The sequence below is a fragment of the Rhinolophus hipposideros genome, assembly GCF_964194185.1.
Source record: "Rhinolophus hipposideros genome assembly, chromosome: 24".
NCBI classification, from domain to species: Eukaryota; Metazoa; Chordata; class Mammalia; order Chiroptera; family Rhinolophidae; genus Rhinolophus; species Rhinolophus hipposideros.
This window is the reverse complement of record NC_138070.1, coordinates 23,285,793-23,308,447: the sequence shown is the minus strand read 5'-3', so window position 1 is coordinate 23,308,447 and position 22,655 is coordinate 23,285,793. Positions and strand designations below refer to the sequence as shown.

The window sequence follows — 22,655 nt, the reverse complement described above, 5'->3', positions numbered from 1 at the left end:
CTTATTTATGCATCAAACGAAAGCGTCGGTTCATGATTTCAATAGGCTCTCAGTCTAGTTCGAAGGCAGATATATGGCTTACTTCCGCCCGAGTCCTCGATGGCTGACGCAAAGGCCGGAAGATCTGCGTGCATTCTGGGTAGTGTAGTCAGTAAGGAGAATGGGCCCAACTAAATTCATCTAGAGGAGGGTACTGTCAAAACGTAATTTAAAATAATTTTTTAAATTACTCCAGAGTGGACAACAATTTGGAAAAGGTACTTTATGGTTTATTTCTGGGAAACTTTAAGCCCTGGCGCCTTTGCCTGGCTTTGTCTCTTTTGCAGCCGAGCCCTGTCCTCGGCACCTCCCCCCCGGTCTAAAGTCCGGCACTTCCGGTGAGTCTCCCTGGGCATCCGAGCGAAGGCGGCGGCGGCAGCTGTGAGAAGAGCAAGTCGGCGGGCTCCGGTCGTAACGTTCCCTAGACGAGGCAGCATCGGGGAGGCTCAGGTGCCATCATGGTGAGCGCGGCCGGACAGGGGCTGGGCACTGAGGCTGGGGTCGGGGGCCGGGATTGGGGTCCAGCGGGCGGACTTGACGGCTGTGGAGATGCCGAGTCACCCCGGCCTGAGTCCGGCCCATCTGCCGGTCCCGGGCGCGGCGGACAAGACCCAGACCCTTGACTTCGAAGAGCCTGTACTCTTCTCCCTAGTTGGGGACTTGGTTCGCATTTCCTCTCAGTTGGACTTGAGCTCCTTCCATGTTTGAGTGTTTGAGTCCACCGAGGGGTCTCGCAAGTATTAGACACATAACAGGTTTCCATAAACAGCAAATTAATTGAAAGGTTAATGCAGAATCGGGCTTTCTAGGAAGAATGCATGGGGGGACATCCAGTACCTCCTGGTCATGCATGGACGGTGAGCATGCCTTCCGCTATCTAAGCGATTCAGTAAAGATAAATCGCAGCTAGTATTTGCTGGCGCTTTTTCTGTTACACAGTTTTGCATTAACACCTACAGTCCCTCGTTACACTTAATCCCGTTTAATCCCTACCGTGCCCTTGGAGGCAAGGATGATTCTTATTGTTGTAACCATGAGAAAACTATGATTTAAAGAGGTAGCTAGTTTGTGAAAGTTTGAAGCCAGATCTGGCTGCAGAGGTCAGTCTCATGACCACTGTAATCATTGCCTGCGTTACCTGTTTATTTTAGTAAAAACAAGGAATGATTATTGGATTTTATCCTGTGTGTTAGTTTGGAATCATATTTCTGTTCTCAGCTTTATCCACTTAACAGATTTGAAGACCTGATATGTGGTAGGCAATATGCTGGGCATTGGGATTATAAAAGTAAAGTAGGAGGAGGGTAAGGAAAGTAAAAGGGGGGGGAACAGTAGGCAGGGGCAGAAAGGTTCAGGATGTTTTGAAGGCAGATTGGTGTAGGTGTTAAATACTTTGCACATTTTTCTTTCATGTTGCAAACAGGAGTGGCTTAGATGGGGGGTGGGTAGTGAGAGGCCCTTAGGGGAGGCGGGACTCCTCTCCTGTCTTTCATCCAGAAACACTTTCATTTGTTATACTTCTGGCCAAGATTTTGTTGAGGAGTTCTGCTGGTTAAAAGAAGAGAGACAAGGGATTGAAAGCTACAATAGAACACAGGAAGTGAAGAACCATTTGGGATTTTAAGCAGGAGCATGCTGTATTTGCATTTTCGGAAGAAGGCTGACTCTGCTTGTTAATTGTGGAATTGCTAGTAAACTACCTTATCAGTAGATGGCTTTCCCTCTACTTAATGTCTATTTGGAATCGAGTCAAGAAATATTTGTCTATTGTGAGAGTTTTAAAAAACTTGTGGTGCAAAACACATAATATAAATTTATTATCTTAACCATTTTTAAGTTCACATTATTGTATAATGGGTCTCCAGAACTTTTTCATCTAACAAAACTGAAACTGTACCCATTAAGCGTCTGGCAACCAACATTCTACATTTTGTCTCTTGAATTTGACTGCTCTAGGGACCTCATATAAGTGGAATCCAATAGTTTTTGTCTTTTTGCGATTGGCTTATTTCACTTAGCGTAGTCTTCTCAAGCTTCAAGACGTGTCAGAATTTCCTTTTCAGGGCTAAACTATTCTTTTGTATGTATACACCACATTTTCTTTATTCCATCAGTGGATATTTGGATTGTTGCCACCTCTTGGCTATTGTGAATAGCACTGCTGTGAACATGAGTGTACAAATATTGAGCCCTGCTTTCAATTCTTTTGGAATATACCCTATTGTGCGATTTTATATATATTTTTTTGAAACATCATAATAATTGCAATACTTTGACCCCAGATTGCTGGGTAACATGTTTTCTTTTTTTTTTTTTTTTTAATTAATTAATTTATTTATTAGTTTCAGGTGTACAAAACAAGGTAATACTTAGACGTTCATCATTTATATCCCTCATACTGTGAACCCCCCTCCCCCCATCCACTATCCCTCCGACCTCACACTGAACCATCACATTATACATATAAAATTATAGTTGGCATTCATTAATGTTTAGCTTCTGGTGTACTATGCCATGATCAGGTATCCACAGTATCCCTGAGGTGGTCTCCCAAATAGAACGCATGTCCATCGGATACCCAACAAAATCTTTACAACATTATAGAATACCTTCCCCAAATTAATTTTCAAAAAAACCCTGAGGCCATCTTGTGGTTACCAGCTGCTTCCAAATCCCTTCACCTTTCCCCTTATCCCCAACCCCCTCCCACACACCCATCTAACCACTCTCGGTTTTTTCTCTGCGTCCCTAAAACTGTCTCTGATTAGTTCATTCACATAGTCTTTTCTTTAGATTCCATATATAAGTGAGATCATAAGGGTAACATGTTTTCTAAGCCTCATTGTTATCCAGTTTAAGAGCTAGCATCTTACCTTTTTGATGGCACGATGTTTTGGCTTTTATTTATCAATGGGAGTGTGGAGTTCCACCGAGTGGCACACCGTGAGAGCACATTGCAGGGGTACCATCCCTGACCCTGAGCAGAGCAGCAAAGGTTCCTGGAGAAAGGATAGTCATAGAAGCCAGAAAAAGGGGTGCAAACACCGGTGCCTGCTCTTCCCACTACCTGGAACGCTGTTCCCTGTTTTCTACTTGGCTCCCGATCGTGGCATTCAGGTCTCTGCAGAGAGTCCCTTCCTGACCACCCACTTAAACTAGAATTCCCAGGCGCTCTCTGTCCCTTAACCTTTGTCCTCAGAACGTTTATCACTGCTTCACATGCGTCGTTTGTTTGTTTCTTTTTGTCTTGGGAATGGCAGAATATGAACTCTGCCAGGGCTGAGGTTGTACTTGTTTTGTTAGTGAACAGACATCACTGGAGTGGTGTTTCCCTAGTTCTTAGATCAGAGACTGGCAGATAGAAGTTTTTTTAATTAAGAGGAGGAAGAGGAAAAGTGTACCAGGCAGAGGAACCAGCTCAGGGTTGGGGGAGGTTGGCATGTGTAGGATGTTGTGGGGCCGTCAGTAACCACTCCCTGAGGTATGTGAGGTCTGGCCTGGATTACAGGGGTGGGAGGCAGGACACTAAAAAAGGTTAAGAACAGGCTTGACTTCTAGTTATTTCAGTAAGATTGCACCACCTAAAAATGGAGACTAGATCAGGCTTGGCAGAAAGAATGGAAACAGCTTTGAGATTTACCGTGATACGGGGAAGTGCTTCAGGCAGACCACTCTGGTCCTTCAGGATTTCCGTGCATCTTGTTCTTTGAGGGTGTTTAAAAGCATTTACTACCCTGACTTGTTTTGGCTTTTGATGAGAAGAAATGTACCTTTATTCTGTTCTAACTCTGGCATCTCTTTCCTCCTTCTAGTTCTCTTTCAACATGTTTGACCACCCAATTCCTCGGGTCTTCCAGAACCGCTTCTCTACGCAGTACCGCTGCTTCTCCGTGTCCATGCTCGCAGGGCCTAATGACAGGTCAGATGTGGAGAAAGGCGGGAAGAGTATGTGCTTGTTTTTATTTTGAATAGTAACCTTTCCTGCCCTCAGCCTGCAGTGCTTATAGTCTTAAACAGTCCTAATTTTACATGTATAACAGAAGCTACTTAGAGTGAAAATGTTGCTTGCCCCAGATATGCGGGGTTCAAATTATGATTAGATTTATGGCTAGTAGCCATTCAGTTCCCCAAAATAAATTACAGCAAAGAAAGTTCTTTATGAGAGATTTTTACGAAATTCTGGCTTCCGTACAAGTATTGTTTAATACTTTATAGAGATAGAACAGAAACTGCATTTTGGCTTTTGTTCTGTCCTTTTAATTTTTATATTCTTAGTATTTCTTAAATATTTTTTCCACAGTAATTATGCCACCCTCAGCCCTCGATCAACTCAGTAAGTATTTTCTTTCTACATGACTTGAGAACTGAGGTAATGTCAATATGGACGCCACGTCTGGTCGGGAATTGTCCCTGGAGGATGTCTGCTGGGTTGGGAGAACGGGGGCCACATCTGCCCTGCTGAGGTCGTGGCCTGTGGCGGCCAGCTGTCCAGGCTCGGGGCCAGTGAGTATTCAACTCCAGGTCTCTCCTCTGTGAAGGGGATCTCCCCTGAAGACCCATCCCACTCCCTCCACTCCCATCTCGGATCCTGCAGGACTAAAGGAAGGTTCAAGCACCAGTGCTTATCACACTGCCGTGGCAGCTGACGCCGTTGGCTGGGTTCACTCGGCTTTCTCCTAGACGGCGGTGGTCAGCTCCCAAAAGGATGCTGCTAATATCTCCTCCCCAGGCTCTTGCCTCAGCTCCAGGCCTGCATTTCCACCTACTCTGCCCCAGTGCATCTGCAGCACGGCAAAACTGAGTCTTCTGCCCCAGACACTGCTCCTTTTACTGGCTCCTGCCTCTTACCAGGAGTGAGAAAGGCCCATTGGTCGTGAGAGCGGCCACGCTTTCCCTCTTTTTCCCCAACCCCTCCTCTCATGAGAGCAACTTAGAGACCTCATGGCCCGGCCCCATTCCACCTGGACACGGAAAACCCTGAGCACAGACTCAGTCATTGCCCTTTTGAGATGCAGTGGTGTTTCTGAGTTCCTCCCATCTGAGGCAGGAGACATGGAAGCCACCATCAGGAGGGGCCACGCTTGGCATCCAGTACACTTGAGCAGCACAATGGAGAAGGAATGCCAGCTCTGGTGTCGCTCTGGCTTGGGCTTTGCACCTTGCCTGGCCTGGTTCTAGAGTGGACTTGGCCTCTCTGAGCTTCATGACCTCATCTTTAAATGGGGACATAGCGCTTGCCTATCAGCTATTGTGTGGCAGGAGTACCTCCTCCTGAGTGGTGCCTTGTGGTGTGTTCATAAATAGCCCAAACCTGTGTGACACCAGTGAGAAGGCACGAGGTGGCCTTTGGCCAGCAGGGCTTCACTGATGCCAACAGCAACAATGGCCATACCCAGTGGAGGCCTTTAATTTTGGCCTCAGCTCAGCCAGTGGGTGGTTACAGTCATGGGGTTCATATCCCTAAGGCAGGTCCCTGTCATCACAGAAGAGGTCAGGGACCCCTGCCTTTCCATTTGGGCTGACCCAAGTGCAGAGCACCAAGTATGACCCTTGGCACAAGCGTCTGAGAAGAGAGTCAGATTGGCATAGTGGGGTTTAGATGAGTGTTGTTCAAACCTTTGAAGTAGTGGGACAAACTGTCCAAATGTAATCTTATGGGTGGTCCTAATTTATAAAAAGGGTCGCTGCTCAGTTTGGAGGAAGTGAGGGGGTGCGGAGGGCTTGGGAACTCTATGGTACTTCTTTAAATCACAAAAAAAGTACAGTTTGAAAACCAACAGACTGAGGGACACAGGTTTCTTCCAACTGCAAGAATCTTGGACCCTTGGCTGGAACCTGAGCCAATTCACCGTGACTGACTTCAGTTCTGCTCCACAGCCCTAGAGCTGGGAGGCTCCCTGGGGCCGGAAGCCTGGCTTTTGGGCACTTGGCCACACACTACCAGCATTCAAGCCACCCTTTGTGATGGGGGGACACCCATGCTCACCACTGCCTCTGTGGTGAAACTCTGCTTCCGGAGGCTTTCCTCCCCTACCTGTGGCTTCATGCCCAAGATTGTTACTGGATCTGCTTCACCAGAAATCTTAGGGAGACCCCAAATGAAGTTTTCCACACCTCCTGCTCCTGAGTGGAACTTGTTGTGCCATGTTTGCCTGAACCAACAGGATAAATTGGGCCTCAGTGGTTACATCCCAGACCTGGGCCAGCAGCCTGGTTTAAATCCTGGCATTGCCACTTCTGGGCCTTGTGATCTTGGGCATGTGGCTGAATCCGTGTGCCTTAGTTTCCCGTAGATCAAAGGGGTAATGATAGTACGTCACTGTTCTGGGAAGACTTAGTGAGGGCCTGGTATGCGACAGACACCACCACTATGTCACTCTGTCCCGGTGTCCAACTCTCCTGGGTTCTGCTTCATGTCACCAGCCCCCACTTTCTGTGCCCCCTGCACTCCTGGGTCAGCATGCCAGCAGTCCTGTTTGCCTGCCTCTGGACCTCCATGCGGCCTCAAACTCAGAGGGGACGTACTGTGCTGTGACACTGATAAGAGCCCACACTGCTGACTGGTCTCACCCTGTGTAATATTCAGCCCTGCCTCCCTTCCAGACCCCTCTCACACCCTGTCCGCGTGCCCCAGTCTCACCTAATTACCAGCCATTCCTGAGCTGTCTGGGCTCCCCTTCCCTCCATGATTTAGCTCAGGCTGCTTCCTCTGCCTGGAATTCCCTCCCTGGCCTGTCCATCATGACTCGCATGGAGGGCGTCCTGTAGGAGCCCTGCCTCCTTCCACCCCACCCTTCCCGCTACACCACCGCATCTGGGTGCACTTGTTTTCTTTCTCACTTCTCTAACTAGAAACCTTTGTGGGGATTTTGTGCAGGTTGGCCCTTAAATATTTATGAATGAACAAATAAATGAGTGAACGTGCCACTTTTTAAAATTGAAATTTCAGAAAATCACAAGTGTTAAACCGCTGCTGTGTACTTGAATCACCAAATATTCCTGAGTTCTAGGCCAAGTGCTATGCTCTCGCAGGGCGTGGGGTAGTCCTGTGGGTGGGCTGACACGAGAGGCAAAGCACCACACTGGTCCAGGTTCCTGCTCTCAAGGGCAAGGATGTATGGAGCCATGGTAGGTGCTAGGGAGGCTGCTTTCCAGGGGAGCACGTTGGGGGAACAGGGTTTCTCTCCCTTGCAGGAGCCTTACCTCATAGCCTCTCTTGATTTTAGGCCGACTCAACATTACCTACCCCATGCTATTCAAACTGACCAATAAGAACTCGGACCGCATGACGCACTGTGGTGTGCTGGAATTTGTCGCTGACGAGGGTATCTGCTACCTCCCACATTGGGTGAGTTGTGCTGCCCTGGTTTCTGGAGAGTCTGGGCCTGCCTTGAGGGAATCCTACCCCCAGATCAAAGTGAAGGAGGGCATTCAGAACAGTGTGCCGCACGCTGGGGTTGGCCTTTTCTTTGGTCGTTGCTTATTCGGTAGCCTAGACACTGCAGCGATGCTATCCACCTGTGATCTCCTGTATTAGGCTTTTTAAAGATAATGACGTAGGAGTATTTTTCAAATGGTGTAAGTACAGAATTTAGATTTTTATACATTTTCGCCTTATTTTTCATAGTTTCTCCACCAATTCTGTTGCAACGGATGTGTGTTTACACACTTGCCTATAACTGAGTCTTTCTAAAGCACTCAACTTCATTGCCACAAAAGTAGAGCCTCTCTAGAGCACTAAGGCTTTCCACAGAGACCCCTCTGTGGCCCCTCTCCAGAGGTGAGAGAGGAGGTAGTGATACTGGGATACACTGTACCTCAAAGATTCTCTCTCCAACCCACAGGCTGGGAATTTGGGTGGCCCCTTGTCCAGGTTCTCAGACCACTTTAGACCAGAAACGAATTGAATCCCTTTTGCTGAGAAACATCACATCCCCTGGGTTGCCTCTTTCAATAACATGGAGTTGCCAGCCCAACTCTTCCTGGGATGGCCTTCCAGCTCTTGGAAAGAGTAGGTGGTTGCCTGGGGTTTCCTCGCTGCTGCCACTGAGTTGCCTCTCAGCAGGTGTGTAAGCACATGCACCCTGTTGGCTGATTAGCAGGCTCCCTCTCACCCAGGGCTCCTGGGCTGCTTCAGGGTGAGTCAGCCTGGAACAGGCTCCCCTGGAGCAGGGTCCCCAGGAAGAGGCCATCTGAACGTCAGACTTTGTCCTGCTGGGGTGTAGTCGGTGGCGGTCTTGCTGGCCGCTTGATTTCCAAGAGCCTCATGTAGCTTTTCTTCCTTTAGATGATGCAGAATTTGCTGTTGGAAGAAGGTGGCCTAGTTCAGGTAGAGAGTGTCAACCTTCAAGTGGCCACATACTCCAAATTTCAGCCTCAGAGTCCTGACTTCCTGGACATTACCAACCCCAAAGCAGTGTATCCTTTTGAAATAAGAAGGGTTCTTCAGGACAAAAGCGGAGTATGCTTGCAGGTAAACAGTAGTGCTTTGTTTAATGTGTGCCTACTTTGGGAGTGCAAATTTATTGTGATTGGAGAATAATGGCGTTTAGCCAGCACATGTGCCATGGCGCCTGGACAAGTGTGCTGGGCACTCCATGGACATCTTCTGGACACTTCCTTGTGGGCAGAGTGGAGCCCTTCCTTCAGGTGGACTGTGACACCTAGCACAAAGCCCAGTGTGTGCTGGTAGAAGGGGGCCAGCTGGTTTGCCTCTCAGACTCCAACCCTTTGTGGACCACTGGTGCCACTCAACCTCCCCTTTTACCCGGGTTTAAGGGCTTTTCACTCCAAACCAATGGGGAGCATTGAATTAGTATGTTTTCTTTCTCTCAGCAAAAGGAATGTGAAGGTTTCAGGTTCTGGTGATTTTTTTCATATGTTCCCCTCTGAACGTAAGCCAGATATGCTTATAATTTAAGGAGTGACTAGTGTGGATGAGGGGTGTGCTGTGTGTGCTCTCTCTAGCTTGGAGGCCCCAGTTTGCTTTGTTGAGATCATGGTATGCAGTGGTCACTCTATCACCTATTTATTTTTTGAAATGCGTGCTTGAAAAAAGCATAGATGAGTAGACGGTAAAAGAAACGGTGCCTCCACCTGTCCTACTTCTACACTCTCTCTGGGTGTGAGCTTAGGAGCAAGCTGCTGCGGCCATGGTCTGGACTTGGAGGGCCATGCTGAGCCCTGCACTGACTGTCTGTGGACCAGCATGTTGAGTCCCCTGTGGCCAGGTCCTGGACACGTGGGGGTATTGGGCTCTCTGCTTGTGGCAGTCGGTGGTGGGGCTTCCCATCCTACAGGCAGGACAACGTCTTGTGGCAAAATCTGCTTACCTTGGCCTTCAGAGCTCTGCTTGGAGGTGCTCGTCTAGCTGTCAGTGCCCAGGAGAGGGGCCTGCCTCTGTTGCCGTAGTTCCTCGTGATTTTTCTCTGGATTTTTACATGCAGACTTACTGTATCTATTGGCAGAGTTAACTTGTTAGTATACAGAGAAAGGACATTACTTTCATCAGCTGAGAGTCCACCCGATGCTCCCTGGTCTGGATGACAGTCTTAGCATAGAGCAGAGAATGTGGGGGGCACACAGAGCAGTGATGCGGGAGCCTTTTCCACCCTCAGAGGCTGAGTGGATTGAGTCTGACAGCTCAGCGGTCCCCAGGAGAAGTCGAGGGCAGGGCACCCCTGTAGCGTGGAGTTTCACATGAGGAGTGAAGATAGCATCCCACATAAGGCCCTTTTCACAAAGCTGCTGTCATTTTGCAAGGTTGTGTGACCAAGAAAAGTGAACCTAGACAGCTTGGGTCTTTCTCCCTCAGACTCTGAGGTCCTCTCTGGGATGTGCCATGTCATAGTGGTAGATTCTGGAGCCATGGTTTGTGTTTGTGCCTTGACAATGTGTGTCTGCAGATTAGAAAACGCATTGAGAAACTTTGCCTGTCTGACCACGGGGGATGTGATTGCCATCAACTACAACGAGAAGGTGAGTGTCTCAGGCACGGGGCCAGTGGGATCTGGAGCCCAACTCAGTGTAGATCACACCTAACAAGGCCCTGCAATGCCATTCTGGCGTTTGAATGGGAGTTCTTTGTGAACACTGTATGCGTGGCTTTTGTCAACTGATTGCTGCCTACTGTTGCTTTTTAGAGCCCTCTACTAATTATTCAGCAACTGTTTTGATGGTTGATTGTATTTATAGATGAATCAGCTTAGCATTGTTATACTTACTAATCACATGTCTGTGTACCACAGTGGTGAGCCTGCCGATTGTGCCTCAGTTAGAAAGGTCTGCATTTCCCCTATAATCTGACCTAAGCCCTTTGCTGGGCTGTGGGGACACAGAAAGGAGCCAGTCCGGGTCCTCGTCCTTGCGATTCCCTCCCTTGGAAGCAGGCCTTGCTAGAGTGGGCCCTGTGGTATGCTCCAAGTGCTCCAGTGGGGCATCTGGAAGCAGAGCCTGGCTCCACCTGGTAATATTGCTATCTGAGGTCACTTCTCTTCATGGGAGCCCACATCCTCTTCCTCCTGTTGCCCTTAGCTTTGGTTTTCCCATAGCTCTTCTGGGCTCGTCTGTCTTGACAGTGTCTTTCGGGTCTGAACATCACTTATGTTCATTCATGATTCCATGCTTCTTAGCTGTCTGGATGTAGAGAATTTAACTGTATAGTGAAATACCATATCTCGTCCTCCATTTCTCATTTGTTTCATGTGTAGTGACAGATGAGTTCCCACAAAATTCAAGACAGTGTCCACTTCCTCATTATCCGTGGCAACACATCTGAGGGAAAATGTAATAGTAGCCACTCCTGTTGCTAGGCCATCCTAACACAGGCATGGAGCACAGTGATGTGGGTGCCCCGTGTCCCCTGTGACGGTAACCATGATTTACCATCACACGGTTGACCGCCTAGTGCTCAGGAGTGACCAAAGCCCTGGCTTGGCTTTCCCTGACGCTAGCTCTTAGCTCCTTCACACACTCTCCTGTCCCCTCAGGGATTGGGGCCCTCATAGCCATGAACCAGAAGTTTGTGGTTCGGCCAGTCCTTCCCTCCAGGATCAGGAGGACAGTTACTCCTTCAGTGTCAGTGTAGGGATCCAGCATGTTCTCCAGTAATTGCTTTCTCTCTGAGCCATCTGATGCTGAGAGTCCTTACTTTTCCATTTTTGGGATTTTGAATCTATAAAATTAAGAAATCATCTTGTTGACCTTAGCTTTGTGGGGAACATTTTAGGTATTGTCTACCTTAACTGAATACTTCAAGATTTCATAATTAATTATAGGTAGCCTTAATATTATTGTTCTTAATATTAAGATAGTAATGCTAAATGTAACTCAAATTGATGATATTTTTGCACTGAAAGGGAACGAGTTACATAGAGCATACAAAGAATTGAAACACATGTTTAGACTCCTGTTTTTGTTAAGTATGGGAGACTGAGTACTCTAAAGAGCCCTTCTGATAAAAGCCAATTAAATCAGGATAAGGATAAAACCTAGGTTATTAATGCATTGGTGGGCTTGCAAGAGATATAGGAAGTTTTTCAAGAGTCTTTCAGCAGGGTTTTCTTGAGGGCAAATGGCCATATGGGTGCTACAGTAGGAGATCTGAATTGGAGATTTTCAGATTAAACTGGAACTCTTATTAAAAAAAGGCCAAAATAGACTCAGAGGTGGCTGTTTTCCTCATCCCAGGAGAAAGAACCTAAATTCTGTCTGGGGAAAGCTCCCCCAGTTTCGTTTAGCCCTTGGGATTGCTATACCGTGTTTCCCCGAAAATAAGACCTAACCAGAAAATAAGCTTTAGTATGATTTTTCAGGATGACATCCCCTGAGCATAAGCCCTAATGCATCTTTTAGAGCAAAAATTAATATAAGACCCGGTCTTATTTTCTGGGAAACAAGGTAGATTGAAAAGTAAACAGAAACTTGTAATACAACCACCACACATACAAAGCAGAGATAACAAAAGCAGATTTAGACCCTTAAGAAAATCGATATTGGGATTTTCAGGTGCAAATATAAAATAGTTATGTATAAAATGTTCAAAGAAATTAAAAAATGGAATAATAAAATTTAGCAAACAACAAAAGACTGTTAAAAAACAGGAAGGTTTGAAAAACTGTCAAAGAGTTAAACAACAGTTGATAAAGAATTAGTGAAACAAAAATTAAATCTGGAGAAATGACTTAGAAATCTTCACTGAGAGGCAAGGTGATGCAATGTGTGAAAGATTGAGGTATTGGAGATACTAAGAGAGTCAAACGTGCTCTGTGAAAATCCCAGCAGGAGAGATGGGAGGAGTAGCGATATTGTGAAGAGATAATAAGTAAAATTGTTTTTCAAATGGCCATCAACCCATAGCTACAGAAAGTATAATGTATACCAAACAGGCTGAGTTAAAGGATACAGAGAAGTAGCAGAGAGAAAATACAATATTCTAGAAGAACAGCAAATAGACGGCCTTTGAATAGCAACCATGATAGCCCAAAATAGCAGAATATCTTTAGAGGCTGAGAGGAATTAACTGTCATCAAACCTTCTTTAAAGAATGAGGGTGGCGCCCGATGGCTCAGTTGGTTAGAGCACAAGGCGTTGCCCGGTTCAATTCCCACATGGGCCAGTGAGCTGTGCCCTCCACAACCAGATTGAAGATAACCAGCTGCCAGAGGGGCGGCCAGATGGCTCAGCTGATTAGAGCGCTGGCTCTCAACAACAAGGTTGCGGGTTCAATTCCCGCATGGGATTGTGGGCTGCAGCCCCTGCAACTAAGATTGAAAATGGCAACTGGACTTGGAGCTGAGCTGCGCCCTCCACAACTAGATTGAAGGACAATGACTTGGCCCTGATGGGCCCTGGAGAAGCACACTGTTCTCCAATATTCCCCCAAAAAATAAAAAAAATGAGGGCAAAATAAAAATATTTTTAGATAAACAAAATCTGAGAGTTTATTTACTAGTGAAATTTCAAAAGCATGTACTTTAGGAATGAGCATTATCCTAGAAGGAAAGACCAGGGGGCCACAAGGAACAATGAAGAAGTAAACAGGCACATGTGAAGTAAATTATGGTAAATATTTCCATGTAAAGCAGTAATATTTAATATGTGACGCTCTGGAAAAAAATAAGTCTAGAGACTTAATTTAGAATTAAAGTGTTCTCTATAATTCCATAAGTTAAATCAATAAAAATAACCGAAAATTGCATACATATTGAATATTTCAAAACAGTTTAAAATTACTCTTTTAGATGCAGCATGACAATACATAAAACTAAAAAATACCACAAAAGTATTTATCTTTACTACACAAAACATATTTTTATATTTCCATTGTACTATCTTCCAATGTTTTTCCCTTCTAGTTCTGGTTGCAACACAGTTGGTTTTATGACCCACCAATTAGTTGTGACCTGCAGTTTGAAAACACGACTGTAGAGAAACGTGGACACGTGCCCCCAGGGACATGTATCTGAATGTTCATCGCAGCGTTGTTAGTGAAAGCAGAACTACTGGAGATAGCCCTGATGTTGCATGGAGAAATTGTGGCACATTCACATAGTGACATACAGATTTTTTTTTTTTAATCTATTAAATAATGAGGAAACTTTTAAAAATTGACTGGGCACATTGAGCCTTCTCACCTTACTTTGGTGACCTTCCTTCTAATACGTAAGTTTTTTAAATGGTGGGACTCTCTATTAGTAAAACAAGACATACTCTAGGTAAAAATAAAGAACCTAAAGTGGAAAAAGTAGATTCAGCCATTTATAGTTCCTATCCTCTGGGCGTTTTTACATACATGAGATCAACCTAGACACACAGCAACATTAATGATTTTTAACTTTTCTTATTGGTTGTATTGTATTCCATTGGTGACTATATGAATATGAGTATCATTCATTTAACCAAACTATTGGTAAGCATTTGGGGGCTATACTATTAGCAATGTTGGAGTGAGCATTCTTAGAATTTTCTCTTTGAGCATTTAGCTAATAATTTACTTAGAATAAATTCCTAGAAGTGTCCTTTCTGGGGTCTTTCTGGGGTCACTATGAGTGCCTTTTACAATTTGATCCTTAACTGCCTTGTGTGATTGGAATCACTTTTGAGGAACAGCCTCGATTTTGGGGCAGGTATCAAGGAGGTTCACCCCTCGTCGCCGCACTGTCACAGCAAGAGGTGTGGCTGTGGAGGGTGTCCTGGAGGTGGGGATGTGTCTGCGGGAGCAGGGTAGGGAGCCATGGTAACATGAACAGTTACAGCTACCTATGCTGCCACGCAACCAAGCATCTGTTCTTCCCACAGATCTATGAACTGCGGGTGATGGAGACGAAGCCTGACAAGGCTGTGTCCATCATCGAGTGTGACATGAACGTGAGTGGTGTCGCTGCTTACAGTGCGTTCGGGTCTGGGGGTGACGGGCATTCAGTGGCCCCTGTAGGCCATTGTCTCAGGAGGATGTCACTGTCACACGGCCCCTGGGACTTTTTGAGAGAGAGAAGGAAAATGCTGCCAGAACATAATGAGGAGCCGACCTTGGGATCAGGGCCAGTGGAGGTGGCAGAGTTGCCGCCAGTTCTGAGATGGCTGAATCCATCGGCACCTCAGGCCTGCCAAGGAGTGAAACTTCTTAAAAACCAAGGAAGCTCAATTAAGAAACAAACAAAAAACCCACTAAGGAAGTCTGCTCAGCTCCTGAGTAGGAAGGAACTATTAAGATGCACAACAGCCTGGTGGCTTTCCAGAGAGTGATGCTGAGCCAAGGGGCCAGTCCCGAAAGGTTCTACACTGTCAGGTTCCGTTTTTATAACATTCTTGAAATGACAAAACTTTAGAAAGCGAGGACAGAAGAGTGTTTGCCAGGGGCTATGGGTGGTGGAGAGGCCCCAGAAGAGAGGTGGGTGTGGATGGGGACGGATGACATGAGGGATCCTGTGCTTTTGGAACTGCTCAGCATCCTGACCGTGGGCATGGGTGCACAGACCTACACTGGTGAGGAAATTGTGTTAACTTACAAGTGAGCTTGTGGTTCATGTGAGACAGGGATTCTGACAGGTATAGATGTCGATTTCCTGGTGGTGATACTGTACTAGAATTTTGTAAATGTCACCATTAGGAAAACACAGGGCATCTTTCTGTGTTATTTCTTACAACTGCATGAGAATCTACAGTTGTTTCACTTAAAAACAGAAGAGTTATGGGAACCTAGGTGCCACCATGTCTCACAATTTGACCTTTCGTCTTGGGGACTCAGGTGGACTTTGATGCCCCGCTGGGCTACAAGGAACCCGAGAGACAAGTCCAGCATGAGGAGTCAACTGTAAGTAGTGTCTCCAGCGTCGCTCCCCTCCCTGTGTGCAGTTTTGCCCTCTTTGTTAATGGTCTCTGGGAGTGTGTCCTGGGTCTGTCCTGACAGCTGCCCCGCCCCGTGTTTGGCCTCTGCTGGTGCAGACGTAACCACGTTCTCTGCTGCTCATCCAGTCTTACTTCGGGAGACGGTGTATCCAGCTGTTTGGGTGCAGAGACAGCGATAGAAATGAGGGACCCAGGGGAAAAGTTGGGGTGTCCCTGCTGAGAAGCTCATCTCCTGTTTTTCTGTCTCCCTGTCAGGAAGGCGAAGCTGATCATAGTGGCTATGCTGGAGAGCTGGGCTTTCGTGTGAGTACCAGGCCACACGTTTTACTTCCTGTTTTCCTGCCGCGCCATCTGCTCCTGCCAGCCACTCTCTGTAGCACTCCATGGACCTCAGCAGGCATCGGGCTTCTGGGTGTCTGTGCACACACATATCTGCCACTTCGTTGGTTACATGGCACTTTATATCCATTTTGTCCTGGAATCCTAACAACTCTTTAAGGCGGCCACAACTTTTTTTTCTTTTTAAAATTCTAACCTACCAAAAAGTTAAAATAGTGCAATGGACACACATATACTCTTCACTTGAATTCACCAAATGTGACGATGTTTGCTTTATCTCTAAGACGATGTCCTTTTTTTCTTTGCTTGTTCTGTTTGAAAATAAATTCCAACGTAACCCTTCATCATTGCCACCAGCAAGGCTCCCTGGGAAAAACGTGGAAATGGCTAGTGTGAGGGCACTGGGGCACCGGGAGACAGTAGAGAGGCAGGACTGGAAAGCTGAGCTGTGGGGCAGTTGTAACAGAGGCCTTAGCCCATCCACAGGGCCCCAAACTAGGTGGCCCAGCAGAAGCCAGGGCCGGACCTTTCAACCTGTCATTGGTTACTGGCTGCCCCTGGGGGTGGCTACCGTTGGGCCAGGAAGCTCCCTTCAACTCACAGAGGTCCTGAGGGGCTGGGCGGAGAGTTGTCGGCTGCCCATACTTCACCGGGGAGTGAGGGTTCATTCCTGAGGGGGATTTGGTGGTGCCCACCAGCACATATCCTTGCAGTGGTGTCCGCAAAGGGCATGCATATGCTCACTCCGCTCCTGGGGCTAAGTGCACACGCACTCTCCTGTTTGCCTACGTAGGCCTTCTCCGGCTCTGGGAATAGACTGGATGGGAAGAAGAAAGGTGTGGAGCCGAGCCCCTCCCCAATCAAGCCTGGAGACATTAAAAGGTGAGTCTGCCCTGGCTCTATTCCAGCCCGATGCTTTATCCTTGTCCAGGGAAGGTCTGCTCTAGACCTCTGGTGTGGCAGCCTCACTCTACTCTAGCTCTGGAGATAAAGCCTGGGTCAAGGAGGTTGGGGGGTGGACGAATGCCTCCACTCCCTGCTCTCCGTGGGGAACTGGAGCGTGATGTGGAGTTCGGTGTTTCCCAGCGGAAGTGTAGCAGTGTCTTCTCCGCATCCGGGACCACTGCAGTCCAGCCTCCTGCCCCCACGTGGCACCTGATCAGATCTCTGTCCTACTCTAAACCTTTCTGGTTCCTATCTAGTAACCTGTGTATTTTCCTGTTTTGTGACTTAATTAAGTAACAATATCTCAGCTCCCCTCAGACAGGAGACCCAAGCTGCCTCGCTGAGATGTGTTTCTATTGTTTGGTTCAGGGATACAGAGCAGATTCCGTGCTCTGGTGGCTGTGGTGGTAGCGATGAGCTACGTCGCCCGGCTACTCTGTGTTAGAGCAGAAGGAGAATGCTGGATGTGGCGTTTTTACAAAACCACTCTGAAGGAGTGAAATGAGTTTAATACAAGTGTAGTACTTCCAGGGTAATCCGTGAGGCTGGAGGGCAGAGATGGAGAGGGCCTCCCAAGCCTCCAGACGACCCCTCACCGCAGAACAGGCTTCAGGTCTGCAGGCCTTTTCCCCAGTTGCCTTCTGGTTCCCTGCTGGAGGGATGCTGGGGAGCCCCAAAGGGCTGGCCCAAGGCCCGTGGGGGGGTACAGCCACATACCCCAGAATGAGAGTCGCCAAGAGGATACTTGTCATCTCTGGCTTGCCTTCCTCTTGACTGTAAAAGTGAATTTTAGTCCTTTTCTCCTAGAATTAATATTTCTCCTCTTCTGTGTTCTTTGCAGAGGAATTCCCAATTATGAATTTAAACTTGGTAAGATTACGTTCATCAGAAATTCACGTCCACTGGTCAAAAAAGTTGAAGAGGTGAGTGTATTTCATGGGTAATGAGAAGTTTTATTTCTAGTGATAACTGGTAGAATTCTTTCCATTCTGAATCAGGGTGCTCCTGTCATATTTTGCTCCATTCTTGGGGCTCTCCTTGCACTGGTGGCCTGATTGTCCTGTTGCGGCTGCATTGGAGGTGTGCAGGCCGCAGCACTGGCTTCACCTGGTGATGGAGATTGCACATCACCGGCTCACAGAGCCCTTGCCACGTGTCCGGCCCCGTACTGAGTGCTTCATATTTAGTTATTTAATCCCCAGGACCGTCCCATTAGACGGCTGCTGTGAGCGTGAAGGGGCATGGAGGTCAGGGTGCCCGGGGCCCAGGGCTAGATCTCCTGACAGCTGCATGGCCACCTCAGTGCCACCACACTCCAAAAACGGTCTCCACTGAGACCTGAGGAGAGCGGCCGCCCTCGGCCCTTCCCATGTGACAGGAAGGGAAGGGTGCAGGTGGGGGCAGGAGGTATTGGCAAAGAGGAGGTTCTACCTCCTGGGCACGTCTTCCAGGTGCTGGAAAGTGGTTCAGAAAACCCATCACGCCCTACTGTAGATTGCTCACCCCACCAGCAGCCGTGGCTGTGTGTGCTGTGTATTTCTAAAACACCCAGCACTTCAGACCCTCCACTTTCCTCGTTCCTTTTTGCACAGGCTTAGTCTCTTGGGGCCAGAGAACAGATATGCTGTGAGCATGTGTAGGGTGGGCTGCCAGATGGGACCCGTCACTGGCCAGTTTCTGGCTACAAAAACTCACAGGCCCCTTCTGACCACTGAACTCCTCCCCTGTAGCCTTTGGGTGGTTGGGAATAGAGACCACTGTGCTGTCTGCACATCCTGACCCCACTCACAGCGCCTCCTAGCCTTAATGTTCTCGACACAGTGTTGGGGACCTTCCAGGGTCTAAGGTACAAATGTGGTCCCGGGTCAGACCTCACCCACTGAGTCTTCCTTGAAGCCCTTTCCAGGCCTTTGCCAGCGCTAGGCCGGTCTTGCTGACTCAGGCCTAGAGGCCTCAGCACAGGTGCCCTCCAGGCTGACTCATGACCCAACTGTTGGAGATACAGGAAAGGGAAGGTGAGGCTGACAGACACAGCTGGAGTTGTTTTATCCATAAATATTTAAGAAGAAATGTTTGACTGAAGATGGGATTGAAGGCACATACTTGGCTCTACTTCATCCTGAAACCCCACCAAAGCTGTGGTACTAGATAATAAAGACAATGAAGAGGAGAGGTGGCAACTGCAACAAAACTTTGGAAACCCTCAAGCAGCAGGACAAGTAGTAACTGACCTAATAGATCAGGGAAAGCTGCATCCTGAGCTTGCTGCTGGGAAGCCCAGAGGCAGCTTGTTTTAGGTAATAGAGCTCTCAAGGGGTACCTCTTGAGATGGAGGGTTAAGGAGAGTATGTGTTACAAAGGAGTTAGAACTGCAACACCACCTTCCCCTTACCCTGCTGGGGCTACGCCTCCCCCACACCAGGAAAAGACCTCAGGGAAGGTCCTTAGATTGGGGTCATCAGCACAGTGAATAGCAGGACAAAAGTAAAAGACAGAACGAGTGGCATTTGGCATCCTGAATGTTGCCACACTTGGTGTCCTTCCCCTGCTTAGACGCCCAGACACTGGCTGCTGGATTTGCCCGTTGCAGTCGGAGGATCTTTTTCTGGACAGTCTCACGAGCTCCAGGGAAGGTCCCAGCTAGCTCACCCCAGAGTGAAGACTGCCATCAGAAAGTTTCCAATGCTGACATCCAAATCATAAGAGTTCTGAAAAGAGATTAGAGAAACCAAAGAGGCAGAAGCCATCAGGAAAATGATTGCTCCAAACTCCTGGGCACAAATTTGCAGGTTGGAAGGCCCACTGAGTGTCCCGCACGGTGAATGAAAATAGCCCCACGCTGAGGCAAAGAAAAGATCCTAAAGTTTCTAGAAGGAAGAAGGAGGTTCTACTACGGATCAAGAATGGAATCATCTTAGCAGGACACAAGTAGCTAGGAGATAATGCAGCCATGTCTTCAAAATTCTGAGAAGAAACTTTCAAAAATTCTATACCCAACTTTTACAGGCTAAATTGTGTCTCTCTCTCCCAATTCCTGTGTTGAAGCCCTAACTCCTAGGACCTCAGAATGTGACATTTTTGGAAATAAGGCTTTTACAGAGGTGACTAAGTGAAAGTGAGGCCATCAGAGTGGCCCCTGATCCAATCTGACTGGTGCCCTTATAGAATAGGAAATTTAGGTACATACTGGACAGACCACGTGAGGATACAGTAAGAAGGTGGCCATCTGCAAGCCAAGGAGAGAGGCCTCAGGAGAAACCAAACCTGTCAGCACCTTGATTTAGGACATACAGCCTCCAGAACAAAGATAAAATACATCTTGTTAAAGCCCGCCAGTCTGTGGTACTTTGTTAGGGCAGCCCGAGCAGCCTGACACCAACCACCCTATCAGTGAAACGAGAGTGTAGAAACAAGGTACTTTTGGATATGTGGGATCTCACAAAAACATAGTCCTCATGCACCTTTATTTTTTTAAATTTATTGGGGTGACAATTGTTAGTGAAATTACATAGATTTCAGGTGTACAATTCTGTATTACATCATCTATAAATCCCATTGTGTGTTCACCACCCAGAGTCAGTTCTCCTTCCATCACCATATATTTGATCCCCCTTACCCTCATCTCCCACCCCCCCACCCTCCATGCACCTTTTCTTAGGAAGCTGCTGGAGGATATATCCCACTAAAATTAAAGAATACGGTAGAAATAAGAAAGCCTTAGATCTGGGAAACAGAAGTCCCCACGGCCATGTGCAACACAGAGAGAATGGCCAGTCCAGGAATGGCAGCTTGAAGCCTCCAAGACTCACACCTTCCTCATGCCGACAAAATTGGTGAGATGCCGGCTATGATGAAACTGTTATGGACAGCAGGACAAACAGAAGGCTCTACAGGAAAGGACAACTGGATGGCTCAGCTGTGACTGGCATTTACATGGTCACCACCACGTAAACCCTGTACAGGCCCCACCAGAGGTACCAGCTGTATTAGGTGAGGGGGGCTACTAAAATAAGACCTAGCCAGACAATCAGCTCTAATGCATCTTTTGGAGCAAAAATTAATATAAGACCAGGTATTATATTGTATTATATATCACATTACATTAATTATATTATACCCAGTTTTATAATAAAATAAGACCGGGTCTTATATTTTTGCTCCAAAAGACTCATTAGATTGTCCGGCTAGGTCTTATTTTCGGGGAAACATGGTAGGTACCCGAGTGTGTGGTGGGGAACTCAGAATCGTCTTCTATAGATAACATCTTCAACTGATTAGCAGTACAAGCACGTGAAAGATACCTGCTGTTTTTGAGAGTTATAAAAAACAAGCTGTCTTTTCTGCTGGTAGGAGTATAGCTTGGTAGAACGTTTCTGAGAGCTAGGGCGTCACCATATGTTAAAAGCCTCAAAAATATATGCATCCTTTTACTGAGGAATTCAATTTCTAGGAAAAATCAGGCTGTGTGTAAACACATTAAGTTGCTTACCACAGCAATTTAAAATACTGCAAACCTGGAAGTAATATCCCATGGTAGAAGACTATCTCTCACATGTGATGGAATTCTCTGTAGCCTTTAGATTGTACTAGATAGATAAGAAATTCATTGACTTGAGATGGGGGAATTACGTACAAAAATAGTTTATGTAACCTTATACAGAAAAGTGACTGGACGTCTTATTTTTGGGGTGGTGGAGTTATAGGTGATTTTTCTTTTGGGGGTGTATTTTACATTTTTTACATTGAAAATACGATGCTTCTGCAAAAGCATATACCTTCAACCTGAGAATAAAGGCTGTAGTAGATGCATAGTTGTGATTGTGTCTTCAATTCAATGGATTGTGATTTGTATCTGTATTTCAAAGACATTTCTTATGAATAACATGGAAGTAAGGAAAATGGTGGATGGTAATGAATCAATAGAATAAAGCTTTTTTAGTAAACCTCCAAGAAGTTTCTGAAATAGTATTTTATCTTCACACCTAGGATGAAGCTGGAGGCAGATTCGTCGCTTTCTCTGGAGAAGGACAGTCATTGCGTAAAAAGGGAAGAAAGCCATAAGTTGGGACGGTTGGCTGATTGGAAAATAAAATGATCAATTGCAACGTAATGACTTTGAGTTACTGGCTTGGACGGGATGAGACTTTTGCAGAGGATGCTCTGTCACTTTATGTTTGTTTAGAGTTTCCTAAGAATTGCCAAGTTTGACCTGGAAGTGGAGCAGCAGGACTTTATGGTTGTGTACTTTTGGGGAGAGAGAAAGCTGTTTGTTTTGAGGTCCAGTAGGCTGCCTTTTTGCCACTTCTCGCTTTCATCCCTTGGGGCACGCACTCCCACTGCCTCAGCGGAAGCAGATTTCCCCAGTTCGTGATAAAGACCAATGGAAGGGATTGAATTGCCCTAACTTGTATTCTTTCTCTTTTTACAATTATCCCTTCTTTTTGCGAGTCTATAGCTTAGATATTGCCTTTGGTCTAGAAAAACTGGTTTAAATAGATATGTGCTCTATAAATAGTGGTTATTACGTTACTCTGGCTGCAAGTAGTTGAGGACGAGTGTTTCTATTTTTATTTTACATGTTGATTTTTTTCACAAAAGAACCATTCCTCAGAAGGAAGCCCTGATCTGAAAGCATTTCACTTTTATTTTGATTTTATTTGGAAATAACTGGCTCCTTAATCAATCTGGTCTATGGTTGAATAACTTCATGGTGAAGTACAAATGTGAACATTAAATAAAAGCTCAAGATATGTTCTTCTTTATCCTTCCCTACCCCCCACTCTCCGTTTCATGTATTAAGTTATCCAAGGTTCTGCTGGCCTATTTTTTATTAGTCTCAGATGTTCACTTTCTACAGCATGAGATCTTTCGACATGTTAATCCAATTCTTTTAATCTCTTGTTCCTTAAAATAATTCTAAATCAAGAATTTCAAATAAAAACAGGGAATGACTAAAACCTGGATTGCTTCTAAATGTTCGATTA

The 22,655-nt window shown here is 46.5% G+C and overlaps 1 protein-coding gene across 2 annotated transcripts; it reads left to right on the top strand.

Moving 5' to 3' along the window:
- Positions 1-105: 105 nt before the first annotated feature.
- On the top strand, positions 106-21,776 carry UFD1 (ubiquitin recognition factor in ER associated degradation 1). 2 transcript variants are annotated; one of them, XM_081036684.1, is made up of 12 exons: positions 106-500; positions 3,852-3,984; positions 4,340-4,372; positions 7,266-7,387; positions 8,327-8,457; positions 9,945-10,017; positions 14,338-14,406; positions 15,287-15,352; positions 15,643-15,690; positions 16,520-16,608; positions 17,513-17,594; positions 21,658-21,776. In XM_081036684.1, exons 1-12 carry the CDS (start codon positions 498-500, stop codon positions 21,730-21,732), a joined length of 924 nt encoding a protein of 307 aa, XP_080892810.1. In that variant the 5' UTR covers positions 106-497; the 3' UTR covers positions 21,733-21,776. The 2 variants fall into 2 exon arrangements, with proteins under 2 accessions (XP_080892810.1, XP_080892811.1); XM_081036685.1 differs by having other exon boundaries at positions 142-500; positions 3,852-3,958.
- The last annotated feature ends 879 nt before the right edge of the window (positions 21,777-22,655 follow it).